At 50.4% G+C, this 27,512-nt stretch overlaps 1 protein-coding gene and 1 long non-coding RNA gene across 7 annotated transcripts in view; one reads left to right on the top strand and one right to left on the bottom strand.

Moving 5' to 3' along the window:
* The window catches only part of SYNE3 (spectrin repeat containing nuclear envelope family member 3), a 123,550-nt gene that overhangs the window by 28,177 nt on the left and 67,861 nt on the right, over positions 1 to 27,512 (top strand). For 4 of the 5 annotated variants that reach the window (XM_058292050.2, XM_058292037.2, XM_071213713.1 and 1 more), the window contains exon 2: positions 21,941 to 22,098. In XM_058292050.2, the coding sequence (XP_058148033.1) occupies positions 21,955 to 22,098 (144 nt within the window). In that variant the 5' untranslated portion in view covers positions 21,941 to 21,954. Of the gene's footprint in view, positions 1 to 2,861; positions 2,965 to 21,940; positions 22,099 to 27,512 lie in introns of those variants that run through there. The other variant, XM_058292040.1, reaches the window with a different exon arrangement.
* Positions 1,187 to 5,298, bottom strand: LOC131277278 (uncharacterized). 2 transcript variants are annotated; one of them, XR_011648265.1, is made up of 5 exons: positions 5,107 to 5,298; positions 4,515 to 4,955; positions 3,908 to 3,977; positions 2,235 to 2,363; positions 1,187 to 2,133 (listed from the first exon to the last, which is right to left on the bottom strand). It is a non-coding gene; the product is annotated as an uncharacterized lncRNA (long non-coding RNA). The 2 variants fall into 2 exon arrangements; XR_009184456.2 differs by having other exon boundaries at positions 2,235 to 2,398.

Here is a 27,512-nt window from a genome sequence, read left to right on the forward strand (position 1 = left end):
GAGAGCTGCCCCCATCTTTACCCTATCATGTGAGAGAGGACCCAGGTTCATCCATGCTGCAGAAAGACAGAGACACCCCTAGAAGCTCAAGGTGACAAGGCCCAGGAACAGATGCCTGAAGGCCCACAGCTGAGCTCCAGGAGAAAGCAGAGAGAGTCCGACAGACTCGCCATCTTGTCTTGCTGTGTGGCAGGACTCCAGGATCTGCTAGCAGCTGCCCTTTGGTGAGAAAACATCTCTGATTTGGACATTTTCACAACCTTGGAACTGTAAGCTTTTCCCTTAATAAAATCCCTGCTATAAAAGCCAACCCATTTCTGGTCTATTGCATTGGCAGCCTTTAGCAAACTAAGACAAATGAGAATTAATTTGTTTACGGTTTGAGTTTGGGAAAAAGTTCAAATCAAAATGTCATCAAATTGATGCTTTCTTCCCAAAGACAGTGGTGTTATGGGGCTGGCTGCCAGCGATCCTTGGTCCTTGGCTGCTCTGTCACACAACAATACACTTGGTGGCCTCTCCTAGCCTCCCCTTCTCTTCCAGGTTCTGCTGAATTTCAGCTCCTTGCTTCTGTGGCCTTCTCTATCTGTCTTCATTGCAATCTGCATATAAAGCATTCCAGTAATAGGATTAAGACCCATTCTGATTGGGCTGGGCCCATCTAAACTGAAGTGACCTCATTAAAAGATCCTGCTTACGATGGGTTTATACCCACAGGAATGGAATAGATTTGAGAACATGTTTTTCTGGGTGCATAGCTCCTAAACACCACACTACTTTTGTCCTCAGAGAGCTGCCTGAGAGGGCTGGAGCAGGTCCCCGTTGGATCCTGTCTCCCAGACACTCATCTGCTCACTCCCTGGGAAGTGCTTAGCACCGAGTCTGGGAACTTAGAAAGGGTGCCTAAATTAAAATGTAAAAATAGAGAAGATGGCTAGCCATTCAGACCTGTAACTTAAAACCATGGTGAGATCTCATCACACGCCAGTTAGAAAGGCTGACCTCGCCAAGTGTGGGTGGGGCTGTGGAGGCCCTGGAACTCTCAGCCGCTGTGGGTGGGAACCGGAAGTGGTGAGGCCGCTTTGGGGAAGAGTTGGGCAGTGTCTTAAGAATTTAAACATTCACCTCCCATGTGACCCTGCCATTCCTCTCCTGGGTTTTTATGCATATGTCCAGACACAAAGGTTCATAGCAGCTTTATTTATAATCTCCCAAAACCGCCTATCGATGGGTAAATAAACAACCTGTGGTATATGCTTACAATGGGATATTACTAAGCAATAGAAAGAAATGAACTATTGATACAGGCAATCCATGAATGAATCTCAAAATAATTATGCTGAATGAAAGAAGCCAGTCCCCCTCCAAAGGGGTAAATACAGGATCATTCCATTTATATGAAAAACTCTAGAAAATGCAAACTAATCTGTAGTGACGGTAAGCGGATCAGTGGGATGGGGGTGGGCGGGAGGGGAGGGTTACAGAGGGCGCCAGGAAATTTTGGGGGTGCTGGATATGTTCATTATCTTGATTGCGGTGATGGTTTTAGGGGTGTTGACGTCAAAACTTATTAAATTGTACAGTGTAAATATTGGCACTATATTAGAGTTCTCCAGGGAAATAGAACTGACGGTATAAATATGTGTGTGTGTAAATATTACGGGCTTTCTTCTAGAAATTGGCTCATGCAACCATGGGGATCGGCAAGTCCGAATTCCACGGGTCAGGCCTCAAGTGGACTCTTCCACTGAAGGTTTCGATGAATTCCCCAGGACAGTTTCTAGAGAAATTCTTTCCAGGTGCTGAAATCCTCAGTTCTCCCTTTACGGCCTTCGGCTGATAAGGTGACTCTCCTGTCATGGCTGAAGGCAGTCTCAGTAGGTCATCAGCCAGAGACGCACTCAACTAAAACCCCCTCACAGTAACAACCAGCCCAGCGCTTGCCTGACCAAACAGCTGGACACCGTCACCTAGCCAGGCTGCCAGATGAAACTGACCATCACAGGCAAATCGTTGTAGAAAATTATGCCTCAACAAAGCTGTTAAAAAAGAAAGTGATGACAGCTCCATTCCCAGCCATCCAATCAGTCAGTCCATCCGATGAATCGGACCCTGCCTTCCTTCAGGCAGCTCCTGCAAAGACAAGAGGGGTTGTCAGACGTGGCACAAACACAGTGAAACAAGGACAGTGCAGTCACACTGGGGATTCCACGCTGGCTCCGTCATTCACTGACCCTGCTGTGCCTCATGGCAGGTCGGGCGGCTGTAGGGTTAGGCAGGAGCCCCGTCCTCAAGAGTCCCCAAGGAGCAGCGATGGTTGTCCTCCAGGCCAGTGTTTCTTGATTTGGGGTCTAAAGATTGCTCTGGAGATCATGAGCATCTATGAGAAGCTGCAAAACTTTTGTGTAATGAAAACAAAAACTTTTAAACACCCTATGTCCGTGCAAAGCTTTTTTAACTGAAAGGCATTTTCCGTCATTAAGCAGAAAACATGCCTTTCTCAAGTCAGTGTTGATAAAAGTGGAGTCTGAGAATATATTCCTGCAAGGCCATATCCTTCTTTTCTTTTAAAAGCCTCTGCATTTGGCGGGCTGGAGGAGGTGTGTGCGAGTGAGCTGTGCCCCCAGGGCTGGAGGCCACGCTGAGCTGACAGTCCAGCAAGGGGGCGGCTGCTCCCACTGGGAGAGGCTGTGGCTCGGACCAGCCCGCCAGGCACGTCTGGTTGGTTCAGCGCCGTTGGGATCTCCTCCCTGTGGGGCAGACGAGCAAGGTTCCTGTCCCAGGAGGCATGATTACACTGGGGGAGGAGGGGCTGGGAGACACCTGCCCTCCGTGCTGCCAGAGCTGCGTGAGTCACCGGGGAAGGCGGGGGCAGGTGCCTGGCCAGGGGCCTGATGCCCAGCCTTCTCTGGCTTGACAGTCAGGGAAAGCTTCCTGGAAGAGGGGCCCCCTGAACTGAGCCTGGTGAGTGCAAGGAAATACTGGGTGTTCACGGTCCTGGGAGGTCAAGGGTCTGGGGGGCAGGGGTGGCTGGCAGGAGGTAAGGCTGGAGCGCTGGGTGCTTAGGGTGCCCTAGGCGATGGCGGGCAAGCTCGTCCCTCAGGTTTCCTTCAGGGGCCTTTGAGGAAGGAGTGTGTGTGAAGCCCTTGAGGCCTACTAATGAGACGGAAACCCTGGGTGCAGCTCCAGGGTCCTGTACGAAGTGAATGCGGGTGTAGTTTGGGGAGGGAATCAGTAGCCCAGCCTCACTCTGTCCTCCAAAGGAAGGGGCCTGCTTTGTTCTTAGCTGTCAGAGGGACCAGAGGCCCGGGGGGCAGCTTTGGACACGTGGCAAGTTTAGATTTCTTTTGGATTTCTAATCTTGGCCCATTTGGGCCCGACCTTGGAAACACCTAGCTCCACCCCTTCCTCCCACTTATATGAATATGCCAAATGCACGCACACTGCACAGCTGGAATGGTAAATTCTAGCTAAAAGGAGCCTGAGGAGTTCTCAGGGTGGCCCTGGGACCAGCAGCTTCAACGTCCCCATGGGAGTGATTAGAAATGCAAATTCTCGGGCCCAATCCACCAGGACCTACTCTAAGTGAAACTGGGTTTGGCCCATATAATCTGCGATTTAAAACAGATCTCCAGGCGATTCTGAGGCAGCCTAATGTGTGAGAACTACTGATCTAATCCATTGTTGCTCATAATTTTTTCCCCCTGAAGTGTACAATCAATGGTATTTGATATAATCACATAATTGGGCATTCATCACTTCAATCATTTTTAGAGCATTTTCATCATTTCAATAGTAATAATAATAACAGACAAGAAAATTCTTCTCTCAATCTCTCTGCTCTTTTTGGCTATTCTTGCACAATTATTTATCTATTAAGGCGTTTTACTGAGATACTTTCACATACCATATCCTGAGACTTTTTAAACCGCAGCCACGGCGAGAACTCGTTCTACACGTTCGCATATATGGCACGTCTATGAAACAAAATTCCTGAAGTGTTTTCCCTTAGGACATGAGAGTCACTGTGATATTTTCGACTCCCTTCTGTTCTGTTCTATTTTCTTTCACTGTGAAAACTTTTTGCTCAAGACCTCTAAACTGGTTTCGCCACCCGGGATGGGTCACCATCCACGGTCTGAAAAGCACTGACCTTTGCCCTCTTGTTCCAGCTCCTCGCTGATGGGCCGGTCCTCGGCACTAGCTGTCCCTGCCAGCCCCGGGCCAGGACCCGGCGCTCCGTGCTCCCGGCGGAATCAGCCCTGCCTCCCCCCACCCGGCTCCGCCCACCCCCAGCTCAGCCCCGCCCTCTCCCTCAGGGCCCCGCCCCAGCGCTCCTCTCTGCAGCCTCTGGTTGGCTGCCCTCCTGGCACCTGTGCCAATCACAGCTGGACCTCGGGAGCGAGGCCCCGCCCTCGGACCCCTACCCTGGCCTGAGATGCCCACGTGGTCCCCAAGTAGTGCTCCCTCGCTCTGTACTTGGGCCGCAGGGTGCCCCCTCCTCCCACCCTTACTGCCTCCACCGCGCTCTCCTTGTCGTGGCCCTCGTGCCTTCTCCGCTCTCAGGCGTTGTCTGCCCAGGTCAGCGTCTCCGGGGTGGAAATCTGGTGTCCTCCAGCCTGGGCCTCTGGCTGGAGAGCTGGTGTGGCTCATTTAAAGGCGCTTGGGGATGCTGTTGTGGTCGGCGTGTCTGGGGAAGGAGGCGGCTGGGAGCATCCCTGCTCACTGCCAAGTACCTTTCATCGCCCCTGCAGGGCTGGCTCCAATCTCCTTCTGAGCGCTGGCCTTGGAAGCAGGGTCGCCGGTCACCTGTGTGCTGTAAAGTAGACCCCGCCCACGCCGGTTGCAAGGCGGGCCTTCTCTGTCCTTGCAGCCATTTATAAGCCAGTGGGCAGAGGGGCTGTGGTCTGGGGCATTAGTGCAGGGCCTTCATCTCCTCCAGCCTCTGATTACATCTAAAACAGAACCAAACCCAGATGTTCCCAACGCGAGCTGCAGCTACCTTGGAGGGTTGTTAAAAGATTAAATAAGACGATGAGTATGCCTGATCCAGGGACCAAATGGGATGCTCCCTGAGGCCCCCCTCCCCTTTGCTCCCAGAGTCACCTTCTGTCGATGCCACACAGGAGAGAATCGCTGGGCTCTGTCCTCTCCGTGCTTTGGACCCTGGCTTTACCGCCACATCATCTGCCAGAAGTAAACAAAAAAAGAGCCTTCCCAGAATCCAATTGGCATAAGCTTTGGGATTAAAACCAGCTGCCAGCTCAGGTCCTAAAATTCCACCCATGATATATGAGAGCAGTGGGAAAGTGAGTAAGTGTGGGACCAGCCAGTGGCAGGGAAGAATGAGCCACAGGAAAGCGGGTCATGGGGAGGCGGAGCGCGCCCTGTGCCACCGTCAGCCTGGACGCTGCTGGCAGCTCTGGGGTCAGTCTGTAGTGGGTGGCCTTGTCCAGGTTGCCAGAGCCAAGGCCAGGCTGTATGGGAGTTGGGTTTACTCAGGCCCAAATCGCTTGGGTTCTAGAGCAAAAGCCAGTGGGGCAGCTGGGTTGGCACAGAGCTGGAGTGGTGGGCACTGAGAGACTGGGGCCACCTAGTAGCTGGGACCTCAGTTTATTGTTTCCAACTCCAGATTCTTGAGCAAGGTTCCAGATTTATGCCCTGGAGTTGCCTTCCTGGCCCTTGGAGCTCTATTGAAGATGACTCACAAAGGCCTGGCTCAGGCTCCCCCAACTGTGTGGTCTGCACTCCCAGGGGCTCTGGGGGAGGCAGAGCCAAGGGCGTGGGGACCGGGGAGCACTGCGTCGTTTAAGAGCACCGTCGGTCAAGGGAATTGTCAGTCCTTTTTTTTTTTAAAGATTTATTTATTTATTTTCCCCCTTCCCCTCCTCCTGCCCTGCTGTTTTTGCTGTCTGTGTTGTCTTCTCTTTTCATTTTCTCTCCTCTAGGATTCACTGGGATTCGATCCTGGAGACCTGATGGGGAGAGAGGTTCCCTGTCAATTGTGCCACCTCAGTTCCTGGTTTCTGCTGCGCTTCACCTTGACTCTCCCCTTGTCTCTCTTTTGATGTGTCATCCTCTTGCCTGACTCACTTGCACGGGGGCGCTGGCTCCCCACGTGGGCACTCGCGCGGGCACTCATGCAGGCACTGGCTCACCACCACACGGGCACTCGCTCGGGCACGCTTTCTCCTCTTCTTTTTCACCAGGAGGCCCCAGGGATCAAACCCAGGTCCTCCCATATGGTAGGTGGAAGCTCTATCACTTGAGCCATATCTGCTTCCCCCATCGGTCCTTCTTAACATCTGTGTGATGATGGGCAGTTTCTTAGCATGGCTGAGCCTCCGTTTCCTCAGCTGTAAAGTGGGGATAATAGCAAGTGTCTCACCAGGTCTTTGTGGGATGAATGAGTAAACCACTGTGATCCTTTTAGTGCATAGTCGGTACATAGAAAATGCTAAATAGATATTGGGTGTTAATATTAGCATCGTCAATCCTGGATTCACCACTTTTTGTCAAGCTCCTCCCCCTCCGAGTCTCATTTTCCATCTTTGTAATCGTGGGACTAATAACACTAGCCATGTTGCCAGCGCCTCTGTGAACCCGACTTGCCCCCGTCCTGCCCGGGAGGGGTCTGGTGTCCTGCTTTAAGGGGTTCAGTTAGGTCCTGTGCAGGAGTCTTGGCATGCCTGGGTCACTGAACGGCGGGCAGTGTAGCGCTTGGCACCTTTTGTGGGTGCTGGAGGATTTAGGGGATGGGGCTTTTCCAGCCCAGTCCTTATGGGGTGTCCGCCCCTCACCAGTGGCACCACAGGGTCACGTTGGGAACCCCACTCTGCAGGGCCAGAGATGGGGGAGGGAGGCCTCTAAGCCGAGCAGCGCCCCCAGATGGGGTTCTGAGCCCCAGTGGGCGAGCCCTCTTCTCCCACTCGAGGCCGCCTAGGTGGGCGGTCAGCACCAGCACCCTGCCCCTCTTCCTGCAGGGTGGTCCCCCGGACACAGGCGTCAGGGCGAAGGAAGCTGGTGTCCACGGCAGTCCCCACATGGACGGCCCCCTGTGGCTGTCCTCCCAGCCCCTCCTTGCGCCTCCCCAGGAGGGCCACCCCTGCAGGCCGCCTGTGCTGGCTTCCGGCTGCGCCCAGCCTCTGGAGGCACCCGCAGGAGACTGGAGGGCGGGGGGCGAGCAGAAACCCGGGGTGCCCCCGGTGGCCTCTCTGCTGGGGTGGGGTCACTTCCCCTCTGTCTCTCACGCCCAGCCCTGGGCAGGGCCGATCTCGGGGTTCCCTTTTGTGTCCTGACAGCCTCTGAGCTCTTTCATCCCCCCGAGAACCCAGTGCCAGCACCCTTTCCTTGGGGGCAGTAGGTCCCACTTGGAGTTTCCTCTGCCAGGCTGGACCCCGACCCCCACGGGGCCGCTGCCTTCCCAGGAGCAGTTCTCTTAGAGACCAGAGCATCAGTGGGCTTAGAGTTCACTTTTTGTTTGTTTCTTTTAAAAATCTTATTGTGGTAACATCCATGTAACATACAATTTACCATTTTAACCCCTACATTTAAAAAATTAGAGTAGTTAGAGCTTTACAGAAAAAGAATGCAGAAAATACAGTTCCCATGTGTACCCCCCCAACACAGAGGCTTTCCTCTCATTAACTTTTTGCATCAGTGCTGTGCCTTTGTTAGGACTGCTGAGATATTATTATAATTACTATATTATCACTATAGTCCATAGTTTATGTTAAGGTATGTTAGTCTGTGTTGCACAGTTCCATTCTGATAACATATATACTACCTCAAATTAATTTTAACCACTTTCAGGTCTGCAATTCAGTGGTGTGAATTACGTTCACAGTGTTGTGCTGCCATCACCGCTATCATTTACCAAAACTTTTCCAGCACCCCAAACAGAAACGCTATTCCAATTAATTGGTTTTTTTTAAAGATTTATTTTATTTATTTCTCTCCCCTCCCCCTGTTGTCTGCTCTCTCTGTCCATTTGCTGTGTGTTCTTCTGCATCCACTTGCATTATCTGGCGTAACTGGGAAACTGTCTCTTTTTTGTTGCGTCATCTTGCTGCGTCAGCTCTCCATGTGTGCTGCGCCACTCCTGGGCAGGCTGCACTTTTTTTCACGTGGGGCGGCTCTCCTTGTGGGGCACACTCCTTGGGCATGGGGCACCCTGACGTGGGGGCACCCCTGCGGGGCATGGCACTCCTTGCGCGCAGCAGCACTGTCCGTGGGCCAGCTCACCGCACACGGATCAGGAGTCCCTGGGGATTGAACCCTGGGCCCTTCATATGGTAGATGGACGTTCTATCAGTTGACCCACTTCCCCCAATTAAGTATTAACTCCCCATCCCCGTACCTCCAGCCCCTTTCCCTGGTAACCTGTACTCTACTTTCTGACTCTAGGAATTTGCCTTTTGTACATATTTCATGTAAGTTGAGTCATACAATATTTGTCTTTTTGTACCTGGCCTACTTTACTCAACATGATGCTTTCCAGAATCATGAGGTTGTAGCACATATCAGCACTTCACTCCTTTTTACAGCTGAATATTATTCCAGTGCACAAATGTTCCAGCCCAGCTCCTGAAGGGCACGGGCTGCCACAGTACCAAAGAATGCATGGCACAGAAAGAGACATGAGCTTTATTTGGACTTTCCTTCCTGGCTGGTTTCTTTCGTTTCGGTTTTTGTTTTAACCATCATCACATTTTCCGGTGTCCTTCTGTGAGTAGCATACTTCTTTATCACATTTCAGCTTCCTCAATGCTCCCTGAGCTCTCCCTGTGGCTCTAATTAAGGGTTCCCTTTTGAGGGGATGACCCGAGCCTGGAGCTCAGATTCTAGAAGCTTCCTGGCCTCTCACATGGGTGCATCCTCACCACCCGTGCTGGGGGTGGCCATGCCAGCCGTGTCCGCAGGTCCTATCCCACCTCACGTGGACGTGGCAGTCTCATGAGCCAGGGGCTTCTGACCCAGTCCCATTTTCTGAGCACATACCCCATGAGCCTGTGCCTTCATCTGCTCAGACCTGGGATGTCACCTCCAAGAAAGCAACAGCCACTTCCATTCCTGTTGTCATTGGTGGTAACTCCTTGGGGAACACTGAAACCCAAGGCGGTTTTCTTTCTAACCAGCCTGCACCAGGAAGGGCTGGCATCCTCTGTGCCCGCCCTCTGCTGACTCAGGGGACACACTGGGTGGTGGCAGGCGGGGAGTCAGCTCTCCTGCCGCCTGCGGCCACACCCCAGGCCTGCTTCCTTTTGTTGCATGGTTCAGGAATGGGGGAAGAGGCTTGGGAATGGAAACAGCCTTTTTTTTAATTCTTCTGGGCACTTTTTTGGTTTGTTTTTGCCAAAATGCTTGGAAATGTTTGAAAAATGCATACTTTCATTTTTTTGCACCACCCCCATTCCCCCAATCCGAGAAGGAAAACAAACTTGCTGGAGATGAAAATTCTCCCCTTCCAGAGCGCAGCCTTACCTGCAGCTGCCTGGCGCTGCACTGGCCCCCCAGCCTCCAGGCCCCCCGCCACGGCGTTGCCCTCAACCTCCCGCCTCAGCCAGGGCGACCCGTCCAAAGCCCAGAAATGGTCGTGTACCCCCAAAAAACCCTTGATGGCTCCCCATTACCCATGGCTCCCAAGGCTTCCTGACCTGGCTCAAGCCTCTCCCCCCACCTCCCCAGCTTTGTCCATCGTGTTCCTCACACTCCAGCCTCAGTGTACCTCGAGCCTGCACCCGTGCCCTTGGCCTGCACCAACTCCCTTCCTCCACGTAGCTCCCCAACCTCATGCCCCATCTGGGAACGGATTCCAGCCCCCTCTGTGGTCCTGCGGCCCACATACTCCAATCCCTCGGGCCCATGTGGGCCTCTGCTGCTGTGCCGCGACTTCCGGAATCTGCGCCGGTCTCCCTCCTGAGCCACACCCGGTCCACCTCCGAACCCTCAGCACCCAGTACCTGGAGGGTGCTCTGATGCATGAATGTGCAAGTCTAGCGGCCAGGGAGCCTCCTTCCTACCCCTCGCCAAGTCTGCGGCTGGTTGGAGAGCCCCTGTCTAGATGCAGGTTGACAAGGAAGAATCACCCTCCACCCGACACACGAGGCATTTAGGATAATAAAAAGGACCCACATCCAAGCATGTTTTCACATTCATCATATCTAGGTGTTTCCCCCATTTTCCAGACGAGGAGATAGAGCCCAGAGAGGTTACGTGCCTGGCAGATGCCACCCAGCTAGTAAATGATGGGGGTGGGACAGCCAGGAGCAATTCCAGGTCCTCTGTCCCCGAGGCCTGCCCTAGCCACAGGGCCCTGTGGGGTCACTCGGCTTGGCTGGCAGCTGGGGCCTCTAGCAGATGCTGGTTGGCAAACTGTAGCTGGTGGGCCACATCTGGCCACAGCCTGCTTCTGTATGGGCAGTGATTGAATAATAGTTCTACATGTTTAAAGTGTTGTTAAAAAATAATAGAAAGAATATGTGACAGAGGTTGTATGTGGCCTGCAAAGTTTGAAATATTTTCTCCCTAGGCCTGCACAGAAAAAGGTGCTTGATCTCAAATGTCCCCTGGACCATTCTCCGTGGCAGGGGATGTGCAGAAGCAGCAGGAGGCTGGCTGCTCTCCCTGGGGAGCCTGTCCCACCACATGGAATTACAGCTGCAGGGGGCCAGGTCACTTCTGCTTTCCTTGGGGGGCTGTGATTCTGGAAGCGGTGACTGAGCTGGCTGAGGAGGGGCTCTGTGGGGAGAGAAGGGCTGACAGTCTGAGGGCGGAGGCTGGTTCCCAGCCAGGCAGCTCATGACTAAGCTTGGCCTGGCTTGCAGTGACCAAAGCGCTATCGACGCTCTCAATCCAGAACCCCAATGTCAGGGCTGGGCGGTCCCTCAGAGACCCGTGGTACAAATGGGGAAACTGAGGCCAAGAAAGGCAAATGCACTTGCTCAGGGCTAAGGAGTTAAATCTCCGGACTCCAAGACTCCAAGCTCTTTCTCCTGCTTCCCCACCTCAATGAAACCTGGCATTTAGGAAGGACCCCTAATTCCCTCCCAACCCGGTACTATGAGTCATTTCATTTTATCCTTCAGTCGCTATTAAGTCAGGGCTGCTGGCTGCCTGCTAGCGCTGGGGTACAGAGGGCGTAAGCCACAGCCCTGCTTCTAGATGGGATGGGCTGGCCAGCGTAAGTGCAGCCAGCGTAAGTGCACATTGACGTGGAGCTTGTAGGAGGCGGTGCTTTGGGACGGATGCTTCTAGAGAGGCAACAGTGACCACGGGCCACCCCACCCAAGTTCCTGCCCCACTGGTCCTAATTTGGTGCACCCTGTGGCTCCAAATGACCACCCCTCATGGGCCCTGGGCAGCTGCAACCAGGATTGTCCACAACCTCACTGGCTTTTGGTGATGAGAGCATGTCCTCTGCAACTCCTGGAGGCTTGTTTCTGCCCCTCCCATCCCTTGCTTTATAAAAGTAAAAGTCGAAGCTTTTGGAAACCAGTCAAGCCATACCCTAGAAAAGAGATTAAAGCCACAACGAACCAATTTAAATGCCTGAGCATTCTGATGGGCTTTTCCAACTAAGTATTCAAAGAAAAGAGGTGGCTTCAGGAACACAGTAAGCTGCCAGAAAAAAAATCAAAACAGCTCTGAAAGCAAAACAACACATTGGGAAACTGAGCTTTGAGTCACAGGCCCAGCTTCCAGAGTGTAGCCCACTCAGAGCCTCCCACCACCTCCCCCTGTCCCAGGCTGTCCTTCAGCCCGCCTGCTTCTGATGATCTGTCTCGTTTTCTCCTTGTCTTCACCTGTTCTTGTTTGAAGGCTCATCTTCCCACCCGGTGCAGGGCCCACAGTGCTTCACTGGTGGGTCCCCAGATTCCTGATCAATGCTTGTCCACCAGCTGATGGCTGAAAAGAAAGAACAACTCACGCACTGTTAGAAAAGGTTTTTCTCTTTTTTTCTGCTATGAAGTAATAGGACTGTCCTTGATAGAAAATTCACCAAGTATAGAAAGGAAGAAAGAAGCGGGAAAAATCCCAACTCTGGTTCCACCAACCAAAGACAAGAGTCATTGACATTTTTGGTGTTTCTTTCTACTTTATTTACTTAAAAATATATATACAATTAAGTTATTATTATTTTTTTGGTGGTCAATTTATTTATTTATTTTTAATTTAGAGAAGTTGTAGGTTTATAGAACAGTCATGCAAAAAATACAGGATTCCCATACACCACCCCACCACCAACACCCCGCATTGATGTGGAACATTTGTTACAATTGATGATAGCACATTTCTATAGCTGGACTATTAAAAGAAGTCCATGGTTTAACCTATGGTTTACAGTTTGGGTAGTGTAGTTCCATGTATTCTTTTAAAAATTTTTATTTTTAATTAAAAAAAAAATTTTTTCATTATGCTACAATATATATAATCTAACATATCCCCCTCTTAATCATATTCAGACATGTATTTCAGTGATGTTAATTGCATTCCAATATTGTGCTACCATCATTACCATCCATTATCAAAATTTTCTTTTTTAAAGATTTATTTATTTATTTAACTCCCCCCCTCTCTCCCCCCCCCCTCCCCTGGTTGTCTGTTCTCAGTGTCTATTTGCTGCGTCTTGTTTCTTTGTCTGCTTCTGTTGTCGTCAGCGGCACGGGAAGTGTGGGCGGCGCCATTCCTGGGCAGGCTGCACTTTCTTTCGCGCTGGGCGGCTCTCCTCACGGGCGCACTCCTTGCGCGTGGGGCTCCCCTACGCGGGGGACACCCCTGCGTGGCAGGGCACTCCTTACGCGCATCAGCACTGCGCATGGGCCAGCTCCACACGGGTCAGGAGGCCTGGGGTTTGAACCGTGGACCTCCCATGTGGTAGACAGACACCCTAACCACTGGGCCAAGTCCGTTTCCCAAAATTTTCTATCATTTCAAATAGGAACCTTGTACATTTTCAGCCTTAACTTCCCATTCCCTATCCCCACCTGGCCTCTGGTAACCTATACTCTAGATTCTGACTCTATGAATTTGTTTATTCTAATTGTTAAAAAACAGTGAGATCATCTAATATTTGTCCTTCCATGTCTGGCTTATTTCACTCAGCGTGATGTCTTCAAGGTTCATTTACATTATTGCACGTATCAGGACTTCATTCCTTTTTACAGCTGAATAATATTCCAATGTATACACCACATTTTATTTATCCATTCATTGGTTGATGGGCACTTGGATTGCTTCCATTTTTGGCAATTGTGAATAATGCTGCTATGAACATCAATGTGCAAATATCTGTTTGATCCCTGCTTTCAATTCTTTTGGGTACATACTGACTAGTGAGATTGCCGGGTCATACAGTAGTTCTGTACTTAGCTTTCTGAGAAATCACCGAACTGTCTTCCACAGTGGCTACATTATCTAACATTTCCACCAGCAATGAATGAGTGTCCCTATTTCTCTGCATCCTCTCCAACACGTTATTTTCTATTTTTTAAATAGCAGCCATTCTAATGGACGTGAAATGGTATATCATTGTGGTTTTGATTTGCATTTCCTTGATGACTAATGTCAATTATTTATTTTCATTTTAAAAATAACATCATACAGGGCTTCCATACATCATCCCACCACATATATACCTTGCATTGTTGTGAAATATTTGTAAGAAATTATTAAAGAGCATCATCAAAGTATTACCACTAACTATACTCATGTCTTCTATTTGGAGTATTTTCCCCCAACCCATCCTATTATATTTTTGTTCATAAGCCATAAAGTTTACCTAAAGTGTACAATCAGTGGCATTTGGTATAATCACAGAGTTGTACATTCATTGCTTCAGTCAATTTTAGAGCATTTTCCTTAACCCAAAAAGAGAAAAACAATAAAAAACAAACCACTATATACCCATATATTAGTGCTACTAAGTACAAATCTTATGATATACTTTCACCATTTCTATTCATTTCCAAACATTTCCAAACAACTTTTAAAACCAATCCTGCACAGATTAAACCTTGGCTTTCCATTCTCTAACCACATTCCTTTCTCTGGTGATTTATATTCTAGCTATTAACTCCATGAGTTTACTCATTATATTTACTTTCATAATAGCAAAAGAACACAATATTGTCCTTTTGTGCCTGACTTGGTTCACTCAACATCATGTCCTTCAAGTTCATCCATGTTGACATATGCTTTACGACTTCATTTCTTCTCACAGCTGAATAATATTCCATCGTGTGTATATACCACAGTTTGTTTATCCATTCTTCAGTTGATGGAACTGAGTGATTTCCATCTTTTGGCAATAGCGAGTAATATTACTATGAATATTGGTGTGCAGGTGTCCACTTGTGTCACTGCTGTCAGATCTTCTGGGTATACACCTAGTAGTGATACTGCTGGGTCACATGACAGATCTATATCTAACTTCCTTAGGAACCACCAAACAGTCCTCCACAGTGACTGGACCATTCCACATTCCCACTAACAGTGAATAAGCATTCCTATCTCTCCATATCTTTTCCAACTCTTGCAGTTTTCTGTTTTGTTAATAGTGGCCATTCTAGTAGGTGTGAAATGATATCTTATTGTGGCTTTGATTTGCATTTCCCTAATAGCCAGTGAGGTTGAACATTTTTTAATGTTTTTTTTTTTTTTTTTGCTATTTTATTTCTTCTTTAGAAAATGTCTATTCAGGACTTTTGCCATTTTTTAATTGGGTCATTTGTCTTTTTATTGTTGAGTTGTAGAATCTATTTATCATGGATTTATCATAGACCCTGATGGATGTGTGATTTCCAAATATTTTCTCCCTTTGAATAGGCTGCCTTTTTACGCTCATCACAAAGCCCTTTGAGGTGCAAAGGTATTTAATTTTGAGGCAGTCCCATTTATCTATTTTTTTGTTGTTGTTGCTTGAGCCTTGGGTGTAAGGTTTAAGAGACCCCTACCTACTACAAGGTCTTGTAGATGGTTCCCTACATTTTCTTCTAGGAATTGTATGGTGCTGGCTTTGATGTTTAGGTCTTTAATCCATTTTGAGTTGACTTTTGTATAGGGAGTGAGATGGTGGGTCCTCTTTCATTCTTTTGGTTATGGAATCCCATTCTCCCAGCAGCATTTTTTTGAAGAAACTGTTCTATCTCTTAAAAGTGGACTCAGTAGGTTTATCGAAAATCATTTGAATTCCAGGAAGATGACAGACTAGAAAAACATGGGACTCTCTTCTCTCCCAGAAAAATAGCTAGAGGAGAGGCATAAACAGTCTAGAAAAAAATCTAGGTTTTAGGACACCAGGGAAAGGCTGGACCCTGCCCAGAAGAAAGAGGTGCAAAGGAAAAGAGTCATGATGGCAAAATTGTGAGTTAAAAGCCACGGCTACAAATGCCAGCTTCCTCCCTCACCCTAGAGTTACTTTTTGAATTTTGAGGCCTCCAGGCCAGTGGTACAGACAAAGGGGGCCCCAGAGATCCACCTCCCCAGGAAAGGGGAGAGAAAGGGACACAGCCTAAGCCTAACTCATCTTTTGACCCACAGATTTGTCCTGCTGTGTCCCAGGAGCCATTCCAGGCCCAGTGGGGCTGCACTGTTGTTTGCTTTAGGAGCCAGCAAGGGACTAAAGTGATCTGACCCTCTCAATCTCCCTCTCTGCTAACTGGGATGGTTGTTGAGGGCACAGAGGGGAGTGGAATTATTTCTTACCTGGTAGAGCAGAGGGAGATACTGGCAAACGTTGGTGATCTGCCTCTCAGAAAGCTTGAATTACAAGGCTCTTAGCCTCCAGGCAGGAGCCTCTATCTCATTGATCTAGTCCATGTTGCAGCAAACACACATGGACCAGGCATTAACTGAAAGGGTGGCCCAAGAGCACCATCCGTGGGTGGACCGAGGAAGTGCAAATGAGGAAATAAAAAGTAAATAAGTAGAAGATTTTTCCAGCTTTTACAACCTCTGTCCCCAAGGCTGTAGGAAGCAGGTCTGCAACCCATTACTGGGACCAGGGCCCTGATTTGAACAATTAACAGGGATGATCCTAAAGACCTAGAAAAGTTTGAACCAAGAATCAAAGAACAACCATAATACACAGCCTCCACCACTAAATTCCTATGAAAGAGAGAGAAATTGAGCAACTCAGTAAACTCATCATCCTAATCAGATACCTAAGCATCAGGAAAAATTAATAGCTAAATTAAGAAAATGGAAGAAACGGCCCAAGAAAAGGAATGTATCAAAACCCCAGGAGAGGCACAGGGTTTGAGACAACTAGTCAATGAGATGCAAATCAAATTAATGAGTTGAAAGACAATATGCCTAAAGAGGTAAAGGACATCAAGAAGACATTGAGCAAGTGCAAAGAAGAATTTGAACACCTGAATAGAAAAGTAACGGAGCTCATAGGAATGAAAGACATGATAGGTGAGATTAAAAAACACATTAGAGGGCAGCAGATGTAGCTCAAGTAGTTGAGCACCTGCTTCTGATGTATGAAGTCCCAGGTTCAATCCCCAGTACCTCCTAAAAAAAAAAAAAAATTAGAGGCATAGAATAGCAGATTCAAAATGATAGAAGAAAGAATATGTGATACAGAAGACAGAACAGCTGAAATTTGAGAAAAAGTTGGAAAGAATTGAGCAGGGGCTCGGTGAGTTGAATGGTAACACAAAATGCAACAATGTACATGTCATGTGAGTTCCAGAAGGAGAAGAGAAGGGAAAGGGGGCAGAAAGAGTATTTGAGGAAATAATACCTGAAAATTTCCAACTATCACACACAAAAGTTAACTTATGTGTCCAAAAACTACCCCAATCAGAATAAATACACCTACTTCAAGATATTTACTACTCAGAATGTGAAATGTCAAAGACAAAGAGAAAATTCTGAGAGCTGCAAGGGAGAAGCAAACCATCATATACAAGGGACACCCAGTAAGACTTAGTGTGGTTTTCTCATCAGAAACCATGGAGGCGAGAAGACAGTTATATGGTACATTTAGGATGCTGAAAGATGAAAACTGCAAGCCAAGAATTCTTTGCCCAGCAAAACCATCCTTCAAATATGAAGGTGAGTTTAAAATATTCACAACAGGCGGCGGACTTGGCCCATTGGTTGGGGCATCCGTCTACCACATGGGAGGTCCACAGTTCAAACCTGGGCCTCCTTGACCCGTGTGGAGCTGGCCCATGAGCAGTGCTGATGCGCGTAAGGAGTGCCATGCCATGCAGGGGTGTCCCCCATGTAGGGAAGCCCCATGCGCAAGGAGTGCACCCCATAAGGAGAACCGCCCAGCGCGAAAGAAAGTGCAGCCTGCCCAGGAATGGCACCGCACACATGGAGAGCTGACACAACAAGATGATGCAACAAAAAGAAACACAGATTCCCAGGCCACTGACAACAACAGAAGCAGACAAAGAACACACAGCAAATAGACACAGAGAACAGACAACTGGGATGGGCGGGGAGGGGAGAGAAATAAATAAATCTTAAAAAAAATATTCACAACAAGCAGAAATTAAGAGGATTCATAGAAAAGAATCCACCTTTGCAGGAAATATTAAAGGAAGCCTTAGAGCCTGAATGAAAAAGACATGAGAGAGAGACTTGGAAGAAAGTATAGAAGAAAGAATGGCAGAAAGAATAACTGAAAGAGTAAAAAGATAGACAAAATTAAGATATGACATGAAAACCAAAGAAAAAATGGTGATAGTCAATAATGCATTTATGGTAATATCATTGAACATGAATGGATTAAACTCCCCAGTCAAAAGATACAGGCTAACAGAATGGATGAAAAATGAGTCATCCAAATGCTGCCTACAAAGACTCACCTTAGAACCAGGGATACAAACTGGCTGAAAGTGAAAGGTTGGAAGAGATATTCCATGCAAACAATAACCAAAAAAGAGCAGGAGTAACTATACTAATATTGGACAAGGCAGACTTTAAAAGCAAAAAAGTTAAGAGAGATATGGAAGGCCAATATATATTAATAAAAGGGATAATCCACCAGGAAGAAATAACAGTCATAAGTATCTATGCACCTAATCAGGGTGCCCCAAAATACATGAGAGAAAGCTGTGGCAAAACTGAAGGCAGAAAGAGACATCTCTTCAATAATTATTGGAGACCTCAACACCCCACTCACATCATTAGATAGAATGACTAGACAGAAGATCAACAAGGAAACAGAACTTGAACAATATGATAAACAGGTTAGACCTAAAGAACTATCCAGAACACTGCATCCAAACTCAGTGGGTTATACATTCTTCTTAAGTTCCCATGGATCTTTCTCCAAGATAGACCATATGATAGGGCACAATGCCATTCTCAATAATTAAAAAAAGACTGAAATTATCCAAAGCATCTTCTCACATCATAATGGAATGAAATTATTAATAGAAATCATAATAGATGGCAAAGAGGTAAATTCGCAATGTGTGCAGGCTAAATATCACCCTCCTGAATAATCAGTGGGACAAAGAAGAAATTATAAGTGAAATTAATAAATAATTGAGATGAATGAAAATGAGAACACAACTTACCAAAACTTAAGGGATACAGAGAAGGCAACCCTAAGAGGGAAATTTACAGTGCTAAATGTATATATTAAAAAAGAAGAAAGAGCTAAAATAAAGATCTAACTGAAAAACTTGAAATAATAAAAAAATTAGAGCAGAAATAAGTGAAATTGAGGGGGGGAGGGGGAAGAGAAAATTAACAAAAACAAACCTGATTCTTTGAGAAGATCAATAAAATTGACAAACCCCTAGCTAGACTAACAAAGAAAAAAGAGAGAAGATACAACTAAATAAAATCAGAAATGTAAGGGGCCAACTTACAACTGACCCCACAAATAAAAAGGATCATAAGAGGATATTATGAGAAATTGTATGCCAACTGACCCCACCTAGATGAAATGGACAAATTCCTAAAAATGCACAACTTACACTGATGCTACAAGAAATATAAGAAATTAACAAACCAATCCCATTTAAAGAGACTTATACATCCTGACCAAGTGGGATTTATTCCTGGTATGCAAGGATGGTTCAACATAAGAAAATCAATTAATGTAATACACCACATTAACAAATCGAAGGAAAAAAACTACATGGTTATCTCAATCGATGCAGAAAAGGCATTCAATAAAATCCAGCATCCATTCTTAATAAAAACACTTCTAAGGATAGGAATAGAAAGAAAATTTCTCAATATGATGAAAGGCATATATGAAAAACCATGGCCAACATTGTACTTAATGGGGAAAGGTTTGAAAGCTTTCCCTCTAAGCCTGGGAACAAGACAAGGATGCCCACTGTCACCACTGTTATTCAACATTGTGTATGTCTTGTGGTTGGGCACCAGCTTCCCACTTATGAGGTCCTGGGTTCAATCCCCAGCCCTGGTACCTCAAAAAATAAAAATAAAAAAAGGATGGGGTGGAGAACAGATGTGACTCAAGCCAGACACATGGGAGGTCCTGGGTTCAGTTCCTGGTGCCTCCTAAAGAAAACAAAAAACAAACAATGAGTGGACAATAAGCAAAAAAAATCTCCCCAAAACATAAAACGAGCAGACAACAAGCAAAAGAACAAAACAAAAGAAAACAAAGAGCAGACAATGAGAAAAAGAAATGAGCAGGAAGTGGAAGTGGTTCAAGAAACTACATGCCCGTCTCCCACGTGGGAGATCCCAGGTTCAGTTCCTGGTGCCTCTTATAGAAAAACAAAAAGGACAACGAGCAAAAACAACGATCGAATAAGCAAACAGAGGAGGGAGCCAACCCAGGGGAGTCAATATTATTGCTCAGTGGTTGAGTGCCAGCCTCCTGCATCTGAGGTCTCAGGTTCAATTCCCATTCCTGGTACATTAAAAAAAAAAAAAGGTGTGATGCAGGCTGCATGGCCACTGCCCATCTTGTGGCTACCCACTCTGGACCCCATGGCCCCTGGGTCAAGGAAGGAGCAGTTTGAGTGCTCAGGCTGGCGGCTCGTAGAGGCAGGCCTGGGAGTGCTTCACACAACCTATGTGCACAATGCCTGGCTCTAGCTCAGTCCAGGAACCTTCCTTACGGCAGGGTTTCCCAACCTTTTCTTTTTATGAGCATAGCTTTTGTTTTGTTCTGTTTGTTGTTTTTTTTCCTAACTAACTATAGAGTTGTGATTACTAAATATTGAATTTTTCGTCATTTTTCGGTATTTTCATTATCCTAAGCATTTTCCATCACAAACGCATTCTAATGATACCCTTTGTTGGTTGCATAATATTCTAAAGTGAGAGTGTACCATAATTTACTTAACGAATCCCCTATTATTGGGTACTTAGGTTGTTTCTAGTATTGTTTTGCTATTTAAATAATGCTGTGGTGAGTTTCTTGGTGCTTTAAACTCTACCAATTCAGCGCTGTTTCAAGAACTTTTGGTGAGGACTTACTCTGTGCAAAGCACTCTGGGAAACTGGAGGATGAGCGAGATATAATCCCTTCATATGAGACGGAGATACAAATAACTTTAATCCAAAGTAAGTTATAGTTCTATCTACGGGCAACTAGAACTGCAACACAGACTAATTTTGCCTGGGCTTAGCGGGCTTTTATAAAGTCACATGAGAAAATCTGAGACTTGGCAGCCACAGCCTAAAACTTAAAGGTCAAGGGAAGAGGGGCCGCCTAGCAGAGGGGCTTGGTTTGGTTGGGACACCTGTGCCGCAGAGGCGTCGCTAGTGGGCTTCGTCTCAAGAGCTAAGTCGGGGAATGGGCAGTGGCCGCCGGGAGTGCTGAGTGCAGGGAGTGCTGAGTGCAGGGAGGTGGTGGCTTGGGAAACATTGCCTTGATTGATTAAAAGTATCTGCTGCCCAAAACTGGTGGAAAATTAATGCGAAGACAGCTGGCAACCATGGCGGTGCCCAGCCCCAGGTGCTGAGCTCCAGTGGAGCTCAGGGGCAGCTGGACCGATGGCAAAAATTAGGATCTTGAAGCCATTTTGATCCATTGATGTCAAAATTCTTCATCAATCACGGACATATTAGACAAAGTGGGTTTTAAGATCCTTTTCGGGAGGGGTGTGGTCCAAAGAGAGTTGCCCTGAGTCCGCTGGCGGGGAGCAGGGAAGCTAGGGCCAGCACAGCGCCCAGGGCTGCTCTCCCTGTTTGCCAGGCCTTCGGCTGTTTCACAAACATGTACCCAGGGTAAGAATTAACAAATAATTCTGATTACTAAATCACTATATAGATGCCTTCATATTACAAAGTAGCCAAAGGGTAAAGGGTAAGAATACCTGAAATGACTGCAGCCGGCTAGAGTGGTCCCACCCCCGTTTATGGTACTTGAGACTGAGCTCACCCTTGAGTATGTCTACTACCAGGGCGGCACCCACGCCACCCAGCTCTGTTTAAAAGCCATACAGGGGATGGTTGAGCGCCCGCTTCCCATGTATGAGGTCCGGGGTTCAATCCCCAGCACCTTCTTAGATATGTATGTATATATCCACATGAAAGACCTTTGCTCTGTAGCCCCCTCTCCCAAATCCTCATGACTCCCCCGGTGTGCTGCCCCACCCTCTTCCATCCTGTTCAGCCCCTTGATGCTTGTTAATGAAGGACTCTGTGTTCAGCTCCACCCCCATCATTCACTGACACCCTGATGTGATAAAATATTAGACTTTCTGCCGATCGCGGGGCAGTTCGGGGCCATGAGGCCCCACTGCTTGCACAAAGCGATAAAACCCTTTCTCACTTTGCAACCCGGTGTCTCAGGGACTGGCTTTACAGATGCATCGGGAGCCAGGAAATGCTTCTGCTGGCACCAAGCACACTTGCCTCTGCCCAGAGTCACCCAACTTCCGAGCCCCCCGCGGGGGGCCGGTGGCGGGCGCCCCAGCCGCCTGGGCCCTGCCGCCTCCTGAACCCCGCGGGCCGAGCTCACCCGTCCTGCCTTCAGCCCCCACAGGCGCCATGACTCAGCAGCCCCCGGAGGGCTTCGGCCGGAGCGTGGAGGATGCCCAGGCGTGGATGAAGGCCGTGCAGGAGCGCCTGCAGCTCAGCGACAACACGCAGGGGCCGCGCGCAGCGCTGGAGGCCCGGCTGCGGGAGACGGAGGTAGGCGGCCCCCACGCTGCCCCCCGCGCCCCCCCACGCTGCCCCCCAGCGCCCCCCCCAAGCTGCGCCACGACCCCGCCCGCCCTCAGCCCCAGGGCAGGGGTGGAGGCAACGCTCAGCTTCCAGGGTACACACGCCTCCTGGGGAGGTTTCTTGAAATGCAGATTCTGACTCCGCAGGTCGGGGGGTGGGGGCCCCAGAGCCTGCTTCTCTCACCAGCTGCGGCCCCGCAGGGGGCCCTGTGCAGCCAGCTTCCCGCCCCTGCTTCCTGCCGGTCGGGGTAGGGCCAAGCCCGCCTTCGCTGGTGGGGGGACCTCTGGCTAGGGGGTGACCCTCTGAGCTCCTCCAGGGCAGGGGCAGCTTTCCCCGCCCCCCTTGCACAAGGTGAGAGCTCAGCGCACGTGCGGTTATACTGACCTGAAGTGCTGGAGCCCGGGGGTCTGGCCCAGCACCGTGGTGCCCCCATCTGAGAGAGGCCGCCGGGGGTGGCCAGGGCCCAGGGCCAGAGCACTGGACTGAGAGTCAGAGACGTGAGTTAGAGTCTCCCTGCTGCTGCTGAAGTGCTGTGTGGCCTCAGCCAAGTCCCTGTCCCTCTCTGGGCTTTGGTTTCCTATCTGTAACCGTACAGTTGACTTACCCATCTCAGGTCACCTCAGTGTAGAGATTTTTGTATCTAATTTATCTAATTCCGTAATTCTAAGTGGTTCCTCTTAAAGCCATGGTGACCCGCACCTGTTCCCTTTAGTTTTCTCTTTTTGCATTTACAGTCTTATTGCTGTCGTGCGTTTTATTGCAAATATCTCCTGCCCATTTGGGAAGTGCACAACATACTAAACAACCCTTAAGAACTCACATCACCTTTTCACCGCCAAGGTCTAGTTTAAGCCTCTCCACCACCCTTTGAGGCAGGGGCCATCATCTGCATTTTGCAAATGAGGAAACTGAGGAGAGGTCCTGTGACTTGCCCAAAGTGAGAAGGCCTCAGGGAAGGCTGTCCACCTGGGACGCAGGTCCTCTGACCCTGCGCCCGATGCGCTTCCGCTTCCCATCCCACCCCGTGCTCCTGGGCAGATGCGAGGTCCCAACGACATTGGGCCTGGCAGGGTCAAGGAATGGGTGCTCTTCTCCCACAAGACCTGGGGGAAGACGGGCTTTGCAGGCACGCGCCCTGCGTCCTGGTCAGACCCCAGCAGCGCTGCCTGCTGGCGCGGGGAGTCCCTGCAGCCCGCTTCCGCCCACTGGGCCTCGAGCCACTGCCCCAGTAAACTGGGAGTGTGCTGCCCATCGCCCCATGTTGAGGTGAGAGGGTCCAGCGTACAGCGGCCACTCAGTTGGGGGAGGGGGTGTAGCCTTAGGGTGGGAGAAGGCCGGGTGCAGCCTGCGATGCCATCTCCCCTCGTCTCCTCCCTCCCTCCTCCCAGCCCCATGTTTTCTGGAATTTTCTGCCATCAGAAGAGTTCTTCTCAGTCATTCATTGGCCTGTCCCTGATGGCCCTGAGACACCCCACTTGAGCTCACACTCAGCACAAGTCTGCCTCGAGCCAGGCCTTGAAGTTGGGGTACGCGTCCCCGAGGTGACTGTGCCCAGTCCCTGCTCTCCAGTTGCCCCCGACAAAGCCCATTGGCCTGCCTCCTAACTGAATACAGCCCTGCCCTTCTGAGAGGTGGCCCCCCAGGCACCCCCCACCTGGGGCCACGTGTCCTTTTATATCAACTTGAACAATTATTTGGCCCAGCTGGGCCAAGTGCTGCTAAGTGTCCATGATGGCAGAAAGAAGGGGTGCCCCACTCTTGAGTGGTCCGGGCAGGGAGAGCTTCCCGGCTGGACGGGGAAGTGAGCAGAGAAGAGACCCGAGATTGGGAGCGGGGGCTCCGCAGGCCGAGGGGACACGTGCGGTGAGCCTGCAGAAGCTGGACGCCGCTGTGTGCTGGGCAAGCCGGCACGCAGGGGAGCAGGGCTAAGGAAGGAAGGGCGGGGGTCAGCGGGGGCAGGGCTCCGAGGGTCCTAGGAGCCCCGTCAGGGAGCTGATGAGACGCTGCGCCTGCCCAGGGCTCGGTCCCACCCTGCGCCTGACGCCTCTCCTCTCCTCTTTGGTGTCTGCCATCCTGACCCCACCGTCGTCGGGATGCTTGGCCGGCAGCTTGGGTGGGGGCAGAGATGGTCCGTGGGCCTCACGGGTTTCCCGGGTGCACCTTGATGTGCAGGTGTCTGAAGCGGCTGCCGCGGGCCGCCGTGCCCTGGGACCACGTCCAGTCCCTTTCCAAGGCACAGGCCAGCACGGCTGCGTCCCGGTGAGCAGTGTCCATGGCGCCCACCTGAGGTCCAAGGGGGAGGGCAGGTGATGACCAAGAGTGAGCCCAGGGCAGGGGCTGGAGCCAGGCTGCCTGCGGGCCCAGAGGAGGGGCCACCTGCCTGGCCTAGGGGAGGCTGCGAGCCCCCAGCCAGCGTGGGGGCGAGTGAGGAGGAGAGGGGGCTCCGGGTGAGGGAACTAGCGGAGGAGATACCCCGGGGGTGAGGAAGAGCTTGGGGTGCGCAGGGAGCCCTGGTGTTCGGTGCTGGGGAATGGGGGCTGCGGGGCAGAGGCGGGGATGATCCAGAGGCGGGGATGATCCAGAGGCGGGTGCAGCCAGAGCGCAACGGCCTCCGTGCCACGCCCAGGACTTGGAGCCCTCTTCTCTAAGGGAGGGGTGCCTGGAGGGAATTTTTTAGAAGGTCAGGCCCTGGAAGGGGCAGGGCCAGCCAGAGGTGGAGGAGGTGGAGGGACTTGGCCTTTGTCATCATGTGCATTTTCTTTTAATATTTATTGATTTATTTCTCTGCCCCCTCCCCACCCCCACCCCCGTTGTCTGCTCTCTGTTTCCATTCGCTGTGCGTTCTCCTGTGTCCACTTGCATTCTCATCAGACGACGCTGCGGATCTGTGTCTCTTTTTGTTGCGTCACCTTGCTGCGTCAGCTCTCCGTGTGTGCGGCACCGCTCCTGGGCAGGCTGCGCTTTCATGCGTGGTGGCTCTCCTTGGACAGGGGCCACTCCTTGCGCAGGGGGCTCCCTGACGCAGGGGCATCCCTGCGTGGGCCGGCATTCCTTTGCAGAGCTGCACTGCGCGTGGGCCGGCTCACCCCATGAGCCAGGAGGCCCTGGGCGTGGAAACCTTGGGCCTCCTATATGGTAGGCGGGTGCTCTACCTGTTGAGCCACACCTGCTTCCCATCATGTTCATTACTGTTGTCACCACGGGGTACCTATCAGCCAGTTTCTCCGCAGGGGTCAGCCTGGGAGGGAGGGACCTCATCTTTAAACAGTGATTATGAGCCTAGTAGGCTGCGCTAGCTATAGGCTCTCGTGGTTAATGTCACAAAAGCCCTATGAGTGAGCTATCATTATTTCCCTTTAAAATAAAGAAATGGGCAGGAAGTGATGCTCAAGTTCAAGGAACTGATCTGGTCAGGGCTTGAACCCAGGTCTGAGCCCAGAGGGTCCCGGTGCCAGCCGTGAGCCTGCTCCTGGGAACTCACAGACCAGCGCAGGGAGACAGGTGTGCAAACAATCAGGGCAGCCTTGCAACTGCGCGTGAAGAACACCCCTAAGCACGGGGTCAGGGTGTTGCTCTCCTCCAGCGCCTTCCATGGCTCCCACTACCCACCGAAGAAAAGCCAAACTGCACGTGGCATCAGACGTCCTCCACTGACCATCCTCACCGCCCAAGCTCACGCCCCTTGCCCTTGGCGGCAACGTCCTGGGCTTCCCATCGCCAAGCCTCTGTCCTTGCTGCTCCCCCACTTGACATGCCCTTGGGTCTAGGCCCGGGGGGCTGGGCCAGGTGAGTCCTGACCTGTCCACCCTGTCCAAGCCCTGGCTCCTGGCGTTCTCCGTGTGGTCCTCGCTGTCTGAGGGCGTTATCACTTTGGATCTTGTACCCTTTGCTGGCCGGCCCGGCCGTCAGCCGCTGGAGGTGGAAAGGCTTTAGGCAAAGGCAAGGGTGGACCTTAAGAAGGTGAGCCAGGAGCAGGTGTAGCTCAGGGGCTGAGCGCCTGCTTCCCATGTACGAGGTCCTGGGTTCAATCCCGGTACCCCCTAAAAACAAAACAAAACAGCATTTCATTAAAAAAGAAGGAGAAGATGAGCCAGGCCTGGGGTCCATGACCAGCGCGTCCATCCAGTGAGCCCCAAGGGGTGGCCCAGGGCCCGTGCAGAGGGCAGTGGGCGCTCTGGCCACTGTTTCCCACGGGGCTCAGGCCTGCCTCCTTGTCAATGTGCTTTGACCTTCAAAACCAACTTTGCAATGAGGAAGGGAGCATTTCTCCCTTGCCAGCTGGCGAAAGGGACATGCTGGTGCCTTGTTCACCGTGGGACCCTCCCCTGGGCTCCAGGGTCCCCCTAGTAATTCCTCCACCAGCTCAGTTAAGTCATCCTGAGTGCCCTTTTGCTAGAGTGATGGAATGTGAGTTAAAATCCCATTCTGACTGGTGGTGTGGCCACAAGCGAGTCCCATGCCTTCCCAGAAGCCCATTTTCCCACCTGTAAAGTGGGGGAAGAGCCCCCTGCCCCCTGGACAGCAAAAGGGCTGCCAGAGGCCCAAGAAACCTCACCGTGGGGGGAGCCTTTGCTCCTGGGAGCAGGACTCATGGAGTCCTGAAGGTTATGAGCTCTGGCTCTGGTCCAGTGGCCCTGGGTTCGAATCCCAGCCATGGCTATGGGAGCTTGGGTGCATTTTCCAGAGCACCCTGTCAGGGCACAGCTTGTGGCCTGGCAGGAGTGTGGGGAGATGAAGAAGTGTGCAGGAAGGTGACACAGACACATGTGGCAAAGCTGGCAGAGCTGGACAGTTCCTTTAGGCTTTAGCTGCTGGTTACACACCATGCTGGCCCTCTGCCCACACTCCCTGCCCCCAGGAGCTTGTGGGGGTGGCTTTCAGCTTCTCTCCCAGCTTCCAGGGTCTGGTTCTTTTTGTCCTCTTATTTCCAGCCTCCCCGCCCCACATGTGGGTCCTGGCCTCAGCCAGTTACTTCCTCCCTGGCTTCCCGGCCCCTTCGTGGTCCTACCATTTCCTGAGGCTTAGCTTCCAAGAGCCAAAGGCGCACGTCTCTAAATACTTCTTTTTTTTTTTTTTAAGATTTATTCCCCTCCCTGCCCTTGTCTGCTCTCTGTGTCCATTCGCTGTGTGTTCTTCTGTGACCGCTTCTACCCTTGTCAGTGGCATCGGGAATCTGTGTTTCTTTTTGTTGCGTCATCTTGCTGGCGCCACTTTCTTTTGCGCTGGGCAGCTCTCCTTTCGGGGCGCACTCCTTGCGCGTGGGGCTTCCCTAGGCGGGGGACACCCCTGCGTGGCAGGGCACTCCTTGTGCGCATCAGCACTGTGCATGGGCCAGCTCCACACGGGTCAAGGAGGCCCGGGGCTTGAACCACGGACTTCCC

This window comes from Dasypus novemcinctus, chromosome 3 (assembly GCF_030445035.2).
Source record: "Dasypus novemcinctus isolate mDasNov1 chromosome 3, mDasNov1.1.hap2, whole genome shotgun sequence".
NCBI classification, from domain to species: Eukaryota; Metazoa; Chordata; class Mammalia; order Cingulata; family Dasypodidae; genus Dasypus; species Dasypus novemcinctus.